The 17,719-nt window shown below is 36.0% G+C and overlaps 1 protein-coding gene across 1 annotated transcript in view; it reads left to right on the top strand.

The window, feature by feature from the left end:
• LOC115448215 (mannosyl-oligosaccharide 1,2-alpha-mannosidase IA) overlaps positions 1-16,515 on the top strand; it is a 102,063-nt gene extending 85,548 nt beyond the window's left edge. The window contains exons 2-10 of the mRNA XM_030175568.2: positions 3,103-3,321; positions 5,988-6,167; positions 7,183-7,285; positions 7,721-7,828; positions 8,550-8,777; positions 9,287-9,425; positions 9,778-9,922; positions 10,542-10,658; positions 11,137-16,515. Of these exons, the coding sequence (XP_030031428.1) occupies positions 3,103-3,321; positions 5,988-6,167; positions 7,183-7,285; positions 7,721-7,828; positions 8,550-8,777; positions 9,287-9,425; positions 9,778-9,922; positions 10,542-10,658; positions 11,137-11,280 (1,383 nt within the window). The 3' untranslated portion in view covers positions 11,281-16,515. The remainder of the gene's footprint in view (positions 1-3,102; positions 3,322-5,987; positions 6,168-7,182; positions 7,286-7,720; positions 7,829-8,549; positions 8,778-9,286; positions 9,426-9,777; positions 9,923-10,541; positions 10,659-11,136) is intronic.
• Positions 16,516-17,719: the final 1,204 nt, after the last annotated feature.

Raw genomic sequence — 17,719 nt, 5'->3', positions numbered from 1 at the left:
AACCTTCCCGCCAAGACTGCTTGTTCACATATTGACAATCCGACCAGATTTTTTTTTATACGTCAGTATAATATATCCTGAGTAGTGATACTTAGTTGTATATTTTTTTACTATTTCTTAGCCTTATCATGGCAAAAAAATGACGAGTTTTACTCATTTAATATCACATGCTAATTTATATATAGGTTTAGTGGGCCATATAATTAAGCAGAATTATTAATTTAATCCGACTTCTTAATACTTATACTATCTCCAAACACACGAAAAATAACATGATCATATTTTACAAAACTTATGACACATCCTATGCGCCTGGGACTTTTATGGGGATGGAGATTCAATAAATGTTATAGGTATTGCATTTATTCTACCGTCATTGTTTTAAATATTATTTGCCCGATAAATTTCTTCATACTATGTTACGGGTCATCACTTATCGCACCACACATAAATATTGTTTTCACAAAATATCCTGCATGCGCGGTTTCTTAGAAATCAACTGGGTATTGACAATAGCAATATTTATACCTATGTACCTATTATAAGAATACGAATTGACTTTGAAGGCAAATAAGAGACGCAGCTAACTCACCCGCAATACTTAACTTAGGTATATGATATATTATCCGTATTATCGATTTTCAGATTAATAGTAATCATAAATTATCTAGTTTTTATGCATGTATATTTTATAATTAGCTTTAATTTTGATTGTAATCTGTTTTGCGTCTTAATTTTATTAAAATAAAATAAATTATCGAATGATAGCAGGCGAGCCTATCACTGCCGTCTTGTACCTACAAATTCCAATCCTGGCAAGTCGAGTGTACTTTTAAACTGGAGCTGAAAATATTGTATGGTTTACAACCCAAGTACGCGATCCATGACACAATGTATTATAATAGTAACATTTTGGAAATGGCTGTGTTTAAGTTGCATTTTCTTATGTAAAATTAAACAAAATATTTTATAATTTTGGAACGGTATATTTATGTAGAACTGATGGAATTCTTTATGCATAATCATACCAAATCAATACAAACCAACCTAGCTGTCAATTTATGTAACGAAGTGTATTGTTCGCACTTCGTAAATTCATAAATATATAATACATTTATCTGACTTGTACAGGTCCTATTCTCTCCTACGCTTAGTTTCATGACCGATTAGCTATTTGTCTATTTTTTCCTACTTTCGCTTCAGTAACTACATGATATAATTTTTCAAGCATTCTCAAAAGTTTAGGCTTCTCTAGATGTAATGTATTTTATCGATATCCGTCGCACAAAGTATAATTTATTGTCTAATGTCTTATTCGTAATCCTTAAAGGTTAAATGCTTGCAAATGTTGCTCGGAATCCTTCATTGACTAATCCGCGCGTGTTGTTGTATAGCGATACATAACGCGGCGGTCGCGTGTTAGTAAACTGGGTGGGAATTTGTATTGATAACACGAGGTTTTAACAAGCTAGCACATCGGCCGATCAAATCGCGGCGCGGCGGCCGGTCATGCGCACGCACATTTATTTTTTACATATCACATACATAATTTTGGACGCGTAAATAAAATAAGACAATAAATAAACGCAGATTTATATTGTGCTATTAGTTCCCGCGCTATTCTGAAACATTGTGATATCGATAAAACATATTCGATACGCGAATTTATTAATCTGAAAATCGATAAATTTCTAATAACCTCGTAATAATGCGTATGTACGTGCGTTTTGTGATCGCCGGCGTGACGGTCACCACTGCGATGTTTGTTCTAATGTACGCTGCTAAGATAGACCATCCAACAAATCTAGACAGCCATCGAGCGAGACATTCCCGCTCCGCTCCTTCAAACAGTGAAAATCGTATCGACGTGAACCTAGAAGTCAATTCTACAAGAGAGAAACGCTTGCAAGTCAGACAGGTCAGACTATTTTATACGTGCTTGCCTACTATAATACCGAGTCGATGTGGGATGTAAACAAGATGTCCATCAAAGCCTGCACTGTTAATGGCAATTTACATTCCACGTACATTTTTTGTAGCGCACCAACAGCTTTAATACATGTGTCACATGGGTATGCTGTAATAAATTACAGGTTATCGCGAGGAAGTGAGAAGTTTACGTGGTCATATTGGATTAGTGCGCAAATTCTTGGCAACATATTAACTTTTTTCTGTTTAGAAATCTCTAGCACATAATGCATTTTGCCTTAGACAATTAAGAATGCTATGGTAGCGAATGGATTCATTTAAAAATAACTGGTTCATGGAGGGATCTTGGGGAGGCTTTTGCCCAACATTGGGACATTATAGGCTGATACGATACGATACGACGGTAGTGAAAGGGCCTACATTCCGGTCAACATGTGGAAAACTCATTGATTTGATACTTCTTTAAACTTTATTCCTACCCAAGTGTGGGACAATTCTCTTTGTACTCTACCGTGCCGTGGCTGTAGCTAGTTTGCTGTAGAAAAGGTTACGGTTATGTTAATCGTAGCTTTTCTATAGGTAAATTGTAGGAGAGTGACAAATTTAAAACATAATTATATCGGTCACTGAGTGATCGTGAACTGAGCGTCCATAGCGATTTAGGAATTAATAAAGCGTAATCGTCCTATAAGATAGAAATTAATTGAGATGGGTTTGGGTTGACTTCGACGTTTTTGGCAAAGTGATAGACGTACGACCTCGACTTAGGCGGCCCATTAACACTGAAAAAAAAAACTGATTAAAAACTTCGCGAAAATAACATCTTCTCTAATCCTTATGATTATTATTTTGTTCACGTATTTTAATACTCTTTCCCCGCTTTTAAAATTGTAATTGGCGAAGTCGCCAGTTTTTCCAAGTCACTGAGCGAGTTCCTGTGCGAAGTTGCCGAGACCTAATAATAATTAATAGCCTCGACGAAAGTCCGATATCCTTTCATTAGTGTCCCGTCTCTGCTGCGAGCGGCCGAGATTAAAACTTGTTCACGAGCGGGGAGCTTTGCGACGGCCGTTTTTTAAAACACCGCCCGTTCACGTCACCCGGCTTTGAGTTGTGAAATGTGGTTTCTTTGTGGAAAATATTTGCTTTAGTTTGATTTATTTTTCGTTGCAGATGATGCGGCACGCGTGGAATAATTACAAGCTGTACGCGTGGGGCAAGAACGAGTTGAAGCCGATATCGAAGCGCGCGCACCTGTCTAGCATATTCGGCGCGGGCGACCTCGGCGCCACCATCGTGGACGGACTGGACACGCTGTACCTGATGGGGCTTAACGACGAGTTCCGCGAGGGCCGCGACTGGGTGGCGGAGCACTTGCACATTACTGATGTCGTGAGTAATTTCTTTTCTAGTACGTCAAAGTGCATACATTTTTCCTGATAATCTAATAAGATATGTACGAGAGAAGCTAGGTCTCTTGACGATAGATAGATAGAATTTTTGTTCTTAGCACCTTATACACCTACACATACAGTCGTACGTTCCACGTATGTAGTCACGAAAGTGGCTGAACAAATTAAAAACTTCAAAGCCCTTTACCACTTTAACTTTAAATTAAATATTGTTTTTTCTTTATCTAAAACAAAGTAATACTCCTTGAAGTTTATTTAAAAAAAAGTTGATAAAGACAACAAAAGTTAAAGCACTCTATTTCATTCACACGCGGAATAATGTGCATCTATCTTGATTTGCGGCTTGCGACTCATTTCGCAAAATAATTAACCAAAGTCCGAACCGCTAACATTTTAATATTATTAAAATTAAAATAATAAAATATATTTGGTCATCTATTTATAATAATAATATTATTTTTGCTAAAAACGTGCATAGATTTGCAGTTCGTACTTACCAAGTACGTTAATTTAGTTTCAAAATCTGATGAATGAAGATTAAGCGATAAATATATATATTTTTAACGCAATTATAATTTCATACTCTAAACAATATTACGTAAGTTGTTATTCTTGACCAAAGCATAAATTGGTGTCAAGTAATGTTGTAATAATTACATTTGAACTGTAATTATTGTGAAAATAATAATAAATAGTTGAAATATTTTACCAGTTACAATAAACAACTCAGTCATCACTCACAAGTCACAACTCACTGCACACTTACATACCAATTGTTGTGCTTATAGTATCACCAAAGAAAACCATAATTCAAATAAATCTTATAATTTTTTATTTTTTTGTGACTTCAATTACTCAATTTACTTTAATCTAATTACACATATATTTTCCTAGTAATTAAATCGTCCGCGTACCTACTCACAAGTGCAAAACAAGTTGACCCGCTCCGTCCACGGGTATTTAGTAACGGCCGATAACAAAGGCCAAGGCGGTGTCGCTCCATTGTTATCTTTCTAACTTTCAAACGATTGCTGTGCATTTGTTTAATCTCTGTCTTTGTGTTGCGTTTGCTTGTGATCGGATGAATTTTATAAAAACAACTATTTGTTAAGCAGGGTTAAATTAGCAAGATTTTTTTTTATCTGAGCTGGGTAACGTGGCTTCAATGCACCTCATGTTAAGAAAAGTGAAGCCCAAAGAAAGTAAACGAATGAAACTTGTAGAAATGGACTCCCGTGAACCATTGAACATTTTTACCGAGTAAACAATCACGTGTAATGGACTTTTGCAAATACTGAAGCCTGAATTATTGAAATATTGCCGCTAATGTGACGCATCTGAAAGTTTTTCTGAATATAGTGCTCCAAGAATTTGCTAGTCTAAACTTAGCAGAATATAGTTTGTATTATGAAGTTAAAGTGTTTTTTTTTTTTTGGAGAAATATAATCTTGATAAGATTAAAGACGTCAATACCTTTAGATAACTGTATGGGCCATAAAAACGGAACTATTTACAAAGAGGGACCTTGTCTCTGTAATATTTCAACACACTCAAATCAGATATCTTAAGTGACCTACTCAGATTTCTCTTTAGTCACTGATTAGTTTTTTAAATATATTTTTAAATTAACTTTACTAAGATATTAAATATAACGTTAGAATTTGCCAAGAATAAATCCCGCACACAGTGCTGTTTCTAATCCTACGCAAATAATGACCCACCGACGATTATAACCGTCATTCGTTGTTGTACTCGAGTTATGACCTTGCGTGCCTCGCCATCATATCCATGAAGATCTATGGCGGACAACATTCATATACAAGAGGATATTTTATGTGACACCTGTCGAAAATGACTTACTTTTAATTCCCTACATTAATTAGTGCGAAAGATTAGACAGATGTAGATATCACATTATTTCTTAGTGGCGTACATTGACGTATATTCTATAGACACGAACGTCTATATAAACTATTTGTTCAAAATCTGAACTAAAATGGCAACCAAAACGTCACTGTTATAACCTATTTATTGACTTGAACAACAAATAATTTTACTTATTTGACTAATATTTTTTATTCAAATCCAAGTTTACACTGAGACTCGAGTTTTTATATTATGAGCGCCCCTCCTTACACAACCACAAGCTGTAAATATTGACCATACTTAAGTCAGTTTGAATAGATATCAGTTCAAATCACTTGAACACAGTGAATATTCGGAACGCCAAATCTAGTACGTAGTTCATATTATATCGATGGTGGCGTAGTTGTTATAACTATAAAACTGTAGTATTGAGATTTGATCCCCGGGTCGGGCAAAGTAATGTTCGGCTACATAGTACTAACCATGGAGTCCAGAATCATGTTCGGTAAATAATGTTAATAGAATTGACCTCAATTCCATGGAGGCTATCGGTACTTGAAATGTCGGTGAGATACACTTGTGCCTCTCCCTGAAAAGCAAATAAGCGTGATGTATAATTTTGGTTTGAATTACATTTCTCTTGGCTGTTTTACGAACGATGACTATTAGTTACTTAGTTCTAATAATTTTTGAGTAAAAGATATTTTTCTTCTATCGAATTCGATTCGATACACCATTCTAAACAAAGTACTTTTTGTAACATGTTGTATATATTTTCAGGACACAGAGCTGTCTGTGTTCGAGACGACGATCCGTTTCGTGGGCGGCCTGCTCGCGTGCTACGCGCTCACCGGCGACACGGTGTTCAAGGACAAGGCGGCGGAGGTGGCGGACGCGCTGCTGCCGGCCTTCGACACACCCACCGGCCTGCCCTACTCGCTCATCAACCCCGCCACTAAGGTAAGCAGCGCAATATATATATCTATAATTATTTCAAATTTCTTGCTGCCATAGTAGACTACGAGTAAGCTATGATCAATAGCGGACGTACCTGGCGTGAGACTCCGGGGGTGACCAAAATAATGGTCTCTGTAAAAATTTTCGTAGGTAAGGTGCTTGTTGGCGGTTACCCAGTTCGCTCTTGCAAGGCAGCCACTGCCTTTTATGGGAAGCTGCTTGTTGAAATTAGCTAAATGCTAAAACCTCACCGGGAGCATATCGAATGTTGTACAAGCGATGTAAAGAAATATCTCCTCACCTATGTTATTTCGTAACATCTGTTATTGCATATCGCAAAATGGTATTGAAATATGAATAGGAAAGTCAAAAACCTATATGTATATACCAGTTACTAACTGCTGGTTAACTTAAAAAAAAACTGTTTTTAGATATTCATTTCATACATAAGTCGAAACAGCAATATGCCAAAAGTGTATTCCAACTAGAAACAGACTTGTTATCACAGGAATACACCGTCCTTAGATAAACTTTTATGAATAAGGAGCTAGTCTTGAACGCACAACACCGCGTCGTGACAACCTTAGCTATGTGTTATACGTAGCCTGTTGCTGGCTCTGATTGCAAACACCTTTAGGGTGTTTGGGAAATTTATTTGACATACAAATTAACCTGCCCATTAAATTGTTTAGCGTCGTTCGGTAATTTTATAGGGGCGTTTGATAAAATCGTTTATCGGACACGCCAGTTTGTAAATCGAATTAAAGGAGCATGGGCGAGGGATGAAATTCAATTATTATAGTTTTATTTTTCGATATTACTTATAATGCTGCAGTGGTAATAGTGAGTGAGTTTTTAATATTCGACAGAGAGATTACCAATTTTTTTAAATGAGATCACAATCTTTAACATTTATTTTCATGTACAATTGAAAAAAAATAGTAATGTTAAGTTATGTTTTCAAGCTAGCTATTTTTTTTTAATAAATGTATAATAAAATAACATGTTATTTTTCCAGGCAAGTCGACAATATCACTGGGCGGGCCCTAACAGCATCCTCTCTGAGCTGGGCACTCTTCACTTGGAGTTCACGTACCTCAGTGACGTCACTGGACGCGACGGTAAAAACACATGGCATTTATTAGTATCCTCTATAAAAATTCAATACAATGATTTCTTATGTTTACGTGAATGTTAGACTTAGAAATATAAAAGTCCGCGATTAAATCCGAAAAATAGTTTTATATCTTTGTAATTTCAACATTTTTAATATATTTATTGTAGTAGTATATTTAAAAAGGAAAAAACTATTTTAAATCTATTAAAATGATTTCTAGTCTGTTCGGTATTTTTCGGGACAATATATAATTACTTCAGTAGTTATTATTTCATATTCATTAGCGTTTTATTTTTTCCTTCTTTAGTACCTATGTTATAGTAGGGTTACGGATTATAAGGCTAATAATGAACATTGTGCATTGTTTTCTAAGTGATAATAGTAAAATTTTATTCTATTATTACTATGTTGTATTAATGCTGCGTATTAATATTTGCAGTGTACAGGAAGAAAGTAGAGAAGATCCGCGAAGTGCTGTACAATATCGAGAAACCTGGTGACCTGTATCCGAACTTCATCAACCCACGCACCGGGCAGTGGGGACAGAGTGAGTGCTATACCGTCTAACTCATTAATCTACGTATGGATAGGTCTGACTATGACGGTTGCAGTCTCCGAAATATCGGATGCTAAAAAGAATAAATATTTAACTCAAAAAAGCATTCCTCGGTGGCGTAATTGTATTACGGTACGACTGCAGTGCTGAGCTCTCGGGTTCGATCCCCGGGTCGGGCAAGTTATATTGGGTTTTTTTACTCAGTATCAGCCTGGAGTCTGCAATCTGTTTTCGATATGATCATAGGCGCGCCCCCTATCTCATCAAGAGAACGCAATACGCATAATGGAACATGAGTGTACCGCTTGTGCAGAGACCAACCTCTTCGAGGGTGAAGGACCGTTCAAGTATTACGTAACGCAAATTTTGAAGATTTTTGACCGTGTAACACGCCATAACAAAAGTTTACAAAAGTTATGTAACTCTAAAGTGACAAGTTTTTTTGCAATATTCACAATTATTTTACGCAAAATACGCTGAAACACTTTTGTGATTGTCTTAAAATAAAAAAAACAATGTTATACAACGCTTTGTAGATACGAGACCCAGCTCCCGCCCCTGTAACGCATCGAAACGTTTTACAAGAACCTCCCCCCCAAATTGCGTTACGTAATACTTGAACGGCCCCTAAAAGGCGTGAGTTTTATTTCAATATCGGTCATTGTAAATGATTGTGTGTAGTGGGTGTGTGACGTACGTGTACTGTGTGCAGGGCACATCTCGCTGGGCGCGCTGGGCGACTCGTTCTACGAGTACCTGCTGAAGGCGTGGCTGCAGTCGGGGCGCGCGGACGAGCAGGCGCGCGCCATGTTCGACGCCGCCATGCAGGCCGCGCTCGACAAGATGCTGCGCGTGTCGCCCGGCGGCCTCGCCTACCTCGCCGACCTCAAGTACGGACGCGTCGTCGAGGAGAAGATGGACCACCTCTCCTGCTTCGCCGGTACGACCCGCTCTGCACCACCTATGATTACATCTTCAAAATAAACCAATTAGATTACGGCATTTGTAAGCATGTTAGAAACCTGTATGATTGGTCAATTTTCGTGATCAATTGAAAAGCGTTTAGGATTGTTGAAAACGGCGGTTAATATACTTCGATATTTACACACTATTCTGTTTTAACGGAAATTTGTCAAGCGAGAAATTCTTGCACCGAACCTAATACGAAATATTCTCCTTATAAAGACCTCACTAACATTTGCTTAACAATAATTTATTTAAAGTTTATTAGATTTTGCGAATAGTTCCTTCCACATAAATGTCCATTCCAGAGTGAAAATAATACCTAGAGCACTTTTTTATATCAACACTCAGACAATCCTACTCTATTATCGCACCAAATGAGTGACCCTTTAAAAAAAACAGGCTGTTATACTCCAAAAACAACTTGGATATGGTATTTTCTAAGGACACATTTATAGTATAGTAATATTAATATGACGATTCCAGGCGGTATGTTCGCGCTGGCGTCCACCACGCTGGACAACTCGCTCGCCGAGCGGTACATGGACGTCGCGCACAAGCTCACCAACACCTGCCACGAGAGCTACGACAAGGCCGACACCAAGCTGGGGCCGGAAGCGTTCAGGTACGCTGCTGTGAAGTGGCAACTCTGCTTCACAACTCCTGAGAAGTTTTTTCTCAGACATGAAGTACCAATATATTTAGCAGGGACTCGCAATGGTACTACCCAATTCTAGCCAATTATGTAGCGCACACATAAACACCCTCACTTGACTATGCAGAATTTGTAATCAATGTCAAAAACTGCATTTATACTTTTATCAATTTTTTTTATATAAATTGCCCACTCAGTAACGCGCGTTTTTTCGTAACTGGCAATGAAAAATGTGGTCAAATACTATCACAAACGTTTGCCATAATATTATATAAAAACGCTTTTAAATTAAAACATTTAATAAGAACATGTTTGCGTGCAGGTTCAGTGGCGCGGCGGAGGCGCGTGCGCAGAAGAGTAACGAGAAAGTGCATCTCCTGCGGCCCGAGACCTTCGAGAGCTACTTCATTATGTGGCGCCTCACCAAGCAGCAGCGATACCGCGACTGGGGCTGGGAGGCTGTACAGGTAACACATATCACCTGGGGCCTTATTCTCTATGCCACACGTTATTTTCACAGAGCGTAACAAGCACGTAACGCACCGCGTCACGTTAAAGACAATAGAAATTGGCATACAGAATACCATTTCACGAAAATTTCCCGAAGATAACGCGACATGGTCGCGTTACGCGTTTACAGTGACATACAGAATAAGGGCCCTGTATTTATCACTTATGTATGTCCCACAGGCCGGCATAATGTGGACTGGCGACGGATATTCATATCACGTCCGTAGATTCTCTGTTTAAACGCCACTTGATTTACTATAGGGAGGGATGGCGTTGCTTCACCATGCACGTATAAAAACATCCATCTAATTAAATCAACATTCATTCAATATAATTAGTCTGCTTAATATTATAAAGGCTTTGCGAGATAGAGAGCGGCTTTGGTGTGGTCTGTTTTTTTACTGCGGAAAAAAATTGCCTATTTGTTAATCCAGGACATAATCTATCTGTGTGCCAAACTTTATCTAAATCCGTTCAGCTGTTGCCGCGTTTACTTCTAACAAACATCGAAACATACCATTTATAATACAAGAACATTTATAAAGTAAAATCCATAATATTACCTTCTTTCGCCAGGCACTTGAGAAGCACTGTCGCGTGGACGGCGGATACACGGGCCTTGTGAATGTGTACCACAAGAATCCGCAGGGCGATGATGTGCAGCAGAGCTTCTTCCTCGCCGAGACTCTTAAGGTAATTATACCACTATATGATGAAGCGAGCACCCATCTCAATAGTATGTGCATGATGTAAGATCTTCATCGCCCCAAACTGTACAGTCCCCCACAAAAGTAGCTGAACTAATTGAAAATTTCAAAACGTTTATACACGTTAACTTCAATCAAATTATTCATTTATTATCTAAAATAGTTAACCCTCGAAATTTATTTTAAGAAAAAATGTTTGTAGATATGAAGAAAAAGTGTAGCGGCGATTGGAAATTTTATATTTGTTTAACTACTTTTGTTGTTGACTCTACATAAAACATCATATGATCTACAGACTTTTTTTTATAATTCTCAGTAGTTATACTGAATGTATTGATCTTCATATTACATTGCCCCGTGGTAATATAAATAGAGATTGATATCTACCGTCACCGATTCGCATACGAGAGACCAACCATTGCTAAAGTATTTTGGTAATTTGAACGTAATGAATCACGTTGCAGTACCTGTACCTGCTGTTCGCGGACGACACGCTGCTGCCGCTGGACGAGTGGGTGTTCAACACGGAGGCGCACCCGCTGCCCATCCGCGGCAACAACCCGCTCTACCGCGCCGCCGACAGCGCCGCCGACAACAACGCCATCTAGACGCCGCGCGTGGTACTCTTAGCCTTGCCCCTGCCCTTGTACACTGCAATCACTACACCCACTACCGACGGAACTCTATCTCGAACTCGATTCTATTTTGAACGAACCGTGTACTTTTTAATCAAACGATTTGTTGTCAATTGATTTCGTTGCTATACGGACTACAAAGGTATAGAAATGTCACGAAACGTATCAATTATGATTTTGTATTAATAAAAGATACAAGATTAAAGCAACAGTGACGAGTTTTGTAACTAAATATTTTCAATTCTTTTCTGATTATAATACTTTTTTTTTATATTTCACCATCACAAACAATCGGGACGTCTCAAGACGTCTAACAGACGCAAACATATTGGTATGACGGATTGTTGACGTGTCGTTTTATACGAGTCTGACAACTGATTGCAGACGAACAGAGTTAATTTTAAAATCACGATCATACAAAATTTGCCAGCGATACCACCGCTGGCTTCCACGGCTGTGTGCAGAAACACATGTATTCAAAATGCCGTGCGATTTTTGACTTCAAGTACGTCGTATTAATTGACAAGTGTCATACTAGACATTATTAATATAACTCCGCCACAACTTTGTGTGAATAGCCAATACTATATTATACAATTACAGTAGAAATAGGGCGGAGTGTTCATTTTCTTAATGAGTTAAACAGTGCTATATTTTTTGTTCTATATACATTATTGCATAAAATAATGTATTATTTAATTATTGGAATATACTTAAATACTAATTAACCCCTGACCTCTTATCGCCATGTTCAATAAACTATCCCCATCACTTTTTCGATCTATTTAAAAATGGACCAATCAGAACAAAGATTTTTGACATGCTCACAAATGAGTCAATTTGATTGGTTCATTCTCGGAATCCAATTGAAGATTGAGATTGGGATCATTTATTGAACACGGCTGTAAACCAAACCGTTCCTTGTAATACATTGGCAAACATAACTTTCGAGACGTAGCTTGTGAACACTAATATAAGATTATTTATATTTAATTATATCGAACACTTTAGCGTGTCATTATACTGTCACCGATTTTATCTTATTCTGTACAATGGTTTTGTGAACACACATTTAACATATTTTTCTATAGTTTTTTTTATTAAAATTATCATTAAAAAACCTCACCATATCAATGTCCTTATGACGATTCAGAGTAATTAAAATGTATTTTTTTTAGTAAACACATTTTATCTTTACTTTTATTACTTCCATATACTTGCGCTTTGCTTTATATCACAATTAGGCGTTAAATTGTATTTCGACGACGAGAATAGATAATCGATTGTTTAACAATCTTAGTTTAATTCGGAATTTTCGGTGGCGAGTGCCCATTAAATGTTCTTTAAAATCTATTCTCAGTAAGTAAGGACGATAGAAATTTATATACGTCCATAGTAGATATTGAATATGCTTCGCGACCCCTTCGTGGTGTTCACCCCACAGTCAAACAACCAAAAAAATTGGTCCAAAAGCCAACAAGTGGGCGTTATTAAGTGCAAAATAACAATTATTCAAATAGTTTAAAATAAATTGCGTCGTTAGTCCAATGTAATTAAGATGTCTATGGTGTATGGAATAATCACTGAAACGAGACATCTCGAGTTCGATTCTTCCAAGGGAACGTAATTTGAACATTCATGTATTATGTTCCAGGTGTGAGTGTTGTAGGACCAAAATCTCACGTCTCAAGATCACGACACAGGGTATCCTAGTGTGGGATCAGATTATTTAAGTGACTGTTGGGTGTATTTATTTATTATTTATCGGAAAATTAACACAGGAAAAATAATTATATTATCATTCCCCTGTCTATAGATGGTCAACTTACTAGGCATTTATCAACCGGTTTATGGTTAAATTATATAGCATTGAAATCAGCGTAGACCAGGATAGCATAGCTAACAGGCGCATCTAAAGGCCAAACTTTTACACAAGAATGCAGTTTTGGACCCTAAGTTTATTGAATTAAAGTTGTTTATAAAAATCTGCGCTAACATACGCATGCATTGTCAATACTCTATGGTAGTTGAGACGCAATGGCGGCCTTAACCGACGCGAGGCTCTAGGCGGAACAAAGAAAGTTCCCCAGTTTTAACGATTTCGTCGGCAAGATCATGAAAAAGGTCGTCCAAGGCACCGTGTGAGGCCCCAGCGATGGTCCCGGTTGGCCTCCCCCTTAGGCCGCCTCTGTTGTGACGCCACGGTATGCTCAAGTCAATTAGCCGATGTGAGAAATAGTTGTAGCAGTAATCGTGAACTGTAAATACAACTTCGGTGACTGCTTTCGTTACTTCCATTTTCAGTCATACAAATATTTTGTCGGCTTCAATAATTATTATTTCATACAACTACTTACCATGAAATATCTACGATATAAAATAAAATATATACAGTAGCTTTCGTATGTCGCAGTCATATGAAAATAATGTAATCATCATAATGTCTGTTTTAGTGTATATTACATTTTCACACATTATATAAATATGTAATCGTAATAAACGGCATAATTATTCGAAATTATTACTGTAACCGCTAGCATCAACTGTAAAAACAATGTAAACATATGCTCAGAAATAGAAACTATTATAATATGGGCATTATTATTGTCGTTTTGCACAAACTATATAAAAATCACTGCTCTTAGCACACTAACATGTACTATAACATTTGCTTGTGTGATGCGTACTTACAATTGGAGAAAAAGAAAAAAAAACAAATACAGTATCAACTGTAAAATGCTTTTTGTATTACTTAAGATCATTCATATTACACAGCAAGGTTTAATTTATACTGACTAGTGAGAGGAGACTATTTTTCACAATAAGTACGCTTTCCACAATGCTTATAAGAATAAAAACACCTATATTTATATATAATTTTTATAGTTTGACTGCTCTTAGATTATTTATTTTTTATTATCTTAATATTACGTATATGTCGGATTGTACACTACTGATTTTATTGTCTGCACTGCTAACATAAGTTAATTAACTCAGTAGTGTATAATTTAATTAATTAAGTACGTATTTGGGTCATTGGTGGGAAAGCGATTTTGACAACAATTTCTTGCATTTTTTTTTAATATCATCCATTTAGAAAATGTTGATTATTTTTTTCTAATACGTTAGATTTGTTTAAAACCGCCAATGACCACGATGAATATTTTTGTAAATCTTATTTTCCAGGCCATCAAGGGAAATAGTAAAATTCATATATTATAATTATTTTACTTCCGATCTCGTAGTTGTGTATGAATTGTTGAGGTATATTGCGATATACTGTAGAGTTTTATCATAATAATTTGATTAACGACAGACATATCTATGAATGTTTGTGTGAGTATAGAGGACGTCTAGCGCTTTGATGTGGAGACGGCGACGCGACGGAATGCTTGACCATCGGTGTACCCCGCTGGCCTATTTACAGTTTATTCAGTTCAAATTTAGCAGTTTAGTTTATGTAAGGACGTGTTTTGTGTTACACTTGAACGTGAATGTAATTTGTATATTGCTAGTAAGTGCAGAAATATGTTTTCGGTGATTAACAATGTTGGATTAATAAATAAAATAACATTGGATATTGTACGCAATGGCCGATTTTATAAAATATCAGCAACATATAAATTTTGTAAATTATTTGAAAATCTTGTTTTACCTCGTTTAAGTGTTGCAGAAGTTGAAGAAGCCGTGAAGCTTTGTTAGTTTTGTGATTTAATATACAAAGTTACATAATATATTTTTTTAATATTATTTTCTGCACCTGTTAATAAAGCATTACGATACGTAGCTTACCTTTTTTTTAAATTTTGGGATCACAACTTAACGGAATTATGCCTAAAAATTCTCAGTTGTAATATTAAATTCAATGGTAAAGATACAGATGACGACGAAGCTCGAGACGTATATAGACGTACGCACGAATCGCTCTGTGGAACCACACCGCGTGACGTCAGCAGCTATATGTCATCTCTAGACAAATCATAGTTAAATATCTGTAAAATATGTATGTATAATAATAGTCTTAGACATTAAAATAATTTTAGCTTTAGGTTTTCTGTGTGTAGTTCATATTGTTATTTTTTAATTAAACGATGTGGGTGTGCGTATGTTGATGTATTTGTTTAATATATATTATATCAGTAACATGGATACTGCCACGTTAAACAAGTTGTGTTCTATTGGATATAGAATTGATTTGCATCGTGAATATTATATGCGAAGGGTGAGAAACGCTAGCGACTCGTAGTTCCTTGTGTTACGCTGTAAACTGTAATCATAGTGTCTAACAGTGTTGCGAATGTATGTTTGAACCAGTATATATCAGAATAGCAGTAAATTATCGGACACTTAAAGGCATTTCATGGTATTTTTAACACAAGCATCGATTTTAGTATATTATTTTTCTGTTCAAATTTAATTTCAATATTTATTCTTATATAGGTATAATGTATATGACTAGTTTACAAGATAATTAACGACTTGTTTTATTAAAACAAACAACGATACAATATTATGATCTTTACCTGATTTTTTATCTCTTCTTCCCAATTGTATGCAACATTTGCTTTTCTCATTAATCCTTACTTAATCTTCCAATAACTAAGTTTATGTAAAATTATATTTAAAAAAAGTCCCAATACGTAGGAATAAACTTTTTCCAAATGACAAAGCCTATATCAGTTATCTACAGCTTTGCTTTGCGAAACGCAATGGTAGCGTTCAATGAGATATCCAATTATACTAATTATTAGTCATAGCCTTATAATAAACCCGAAAATTTAAACCTATCCGACTCGCTATCTTTGGATCGATCGCGAGATTAAATCAAAATAAATCCCTTGCTAAACCGTCAAACAAACTAATCTAATTGGTTCATTTTCACTATCGATATGAAGACAGCGACTGATATTAATCGATAGATCATGAATTTTAAAACACAATCATGAATTTATCGGGCTATGTCTTTACATAAGCATTTAAAAACATTTGTATTTTATTTTTTATCTTAAAACAACGCCTAATGAAGCTTAAAAAACTTTAATTTGGGCAATATAATATCTCGATGCGTGTGTTAAATAATAGCTATATTAAACGATTGTTACTGAATGTACCTACTGCCTGTTAAAACAATATAATGTATGTATGGAGTTGTAGTATTTAATAAATAATGTACATTTTTTGTTTATTAATAAAAAAAATGTTTACAAATTGTAATTTCATTTATCTCCTATATTTACATGTGAGTGAGACTTCTTCAAATAAGTTCCTTAGAAAAAATATTTACATCTTCGGGATGAAGATATAAAAAACTCGCACAAATTGCAAAACTTACGAATCATATCTAGAATCTCCCAGTCCATCGTAAGCATACGCTGCCATATTAATCAGACCAAATAGATGTTATAAAAAAGTAATCTCTCCATACTATTTATTATATTACGTTGCAAGGACTATCGCTGCGTGAGTAGAGTATGGTGTGGATTTCTATGAAAAAAAAAATTGAATTAATTGCATTATAAAATAGCTTCTGCTCATATCTTCGCCCACATAAATATCCTCTTGGGACAAAAGTCCGCAAAACTCATAAAAATCATCACAAATTTTCACATTAGAAAATCATCTGATTATATTTAATCTTAAACTCGAAGATCACTCAATAGATCGGCCAAATGATGATAATGATGATTCGCGTATAGTGCTTAATCATAAATGTTAAAACAACCTATCTAGCGAAAATAGAAAATTCTATTCATTTTAAACAATCGACGGCGCCTTAATGTGTTAATTCGCGAACTCTCCTGACATCGCAACCATACACTGAATTTAGTAGGCGTTATAGATTTACATATAACATAGTTTAAGTCTAGATTTGGCACTGGATATAAGAACTAGCACCTGTCCCACGTCCACCAAGTCATTAAACCGAAAATTTTTGATTTCATCGAGTAACAGTAACATGTTGACTTTACTACCATGAAAATAAAACCAGTAATAAAAATTATAACGCAACTAAATAACTATATACCAAATTTAATTCCTAAATACCTAAAATACGTTACCAATACGTCATAATTAGAAAATCGGTTCATTAACCTTAGCCTATTTGAGTAAACGGCCCATAAAAAGGGTGGCAAAGGTAACGTTGCCATACTGGCTGCTAAATGTCGCGGCATGATTGTCTCTGGGCTAACATTTGCAGCGGGGCCGCCTGCCATCCAATTAGGGGTGTTAGCTCTGTTTGTTTCGACGTGTTACTAGCTGTTTTAACCTTGACGATGTCATCTGGGACAGTAAGAAAGGCTGTTCAAATGTTATTAGCTTGCAATTTGGCATCGTGCTTTTGTCGGAATTAATAGCTTAATAAAACGTAATGGTAGATCTGGTTTAGATAATTTTAATGATGCGTTTAGGT

The sequence above is a fragment of the Manduca sexta genome, chromosome 20 (genome assembly GCF_014839805.1).
Source record: "Manduca sexta isolate Smith_Timp_Sample1 chromosome 20, JHU_Msex_v1.0, whole genome shotgun sequence".
Classification (NCBI taxonomy): Eukaryota; Metazoa; Arthropoda; class Insecta; order Lepidoptera; family Sphingidae; genus Manduca; species Manduca sexta.
Note: the sequence above shows the minus strand (reverse complement) of the source record. Positions and strands in the feature narration are given on the sequence as shown.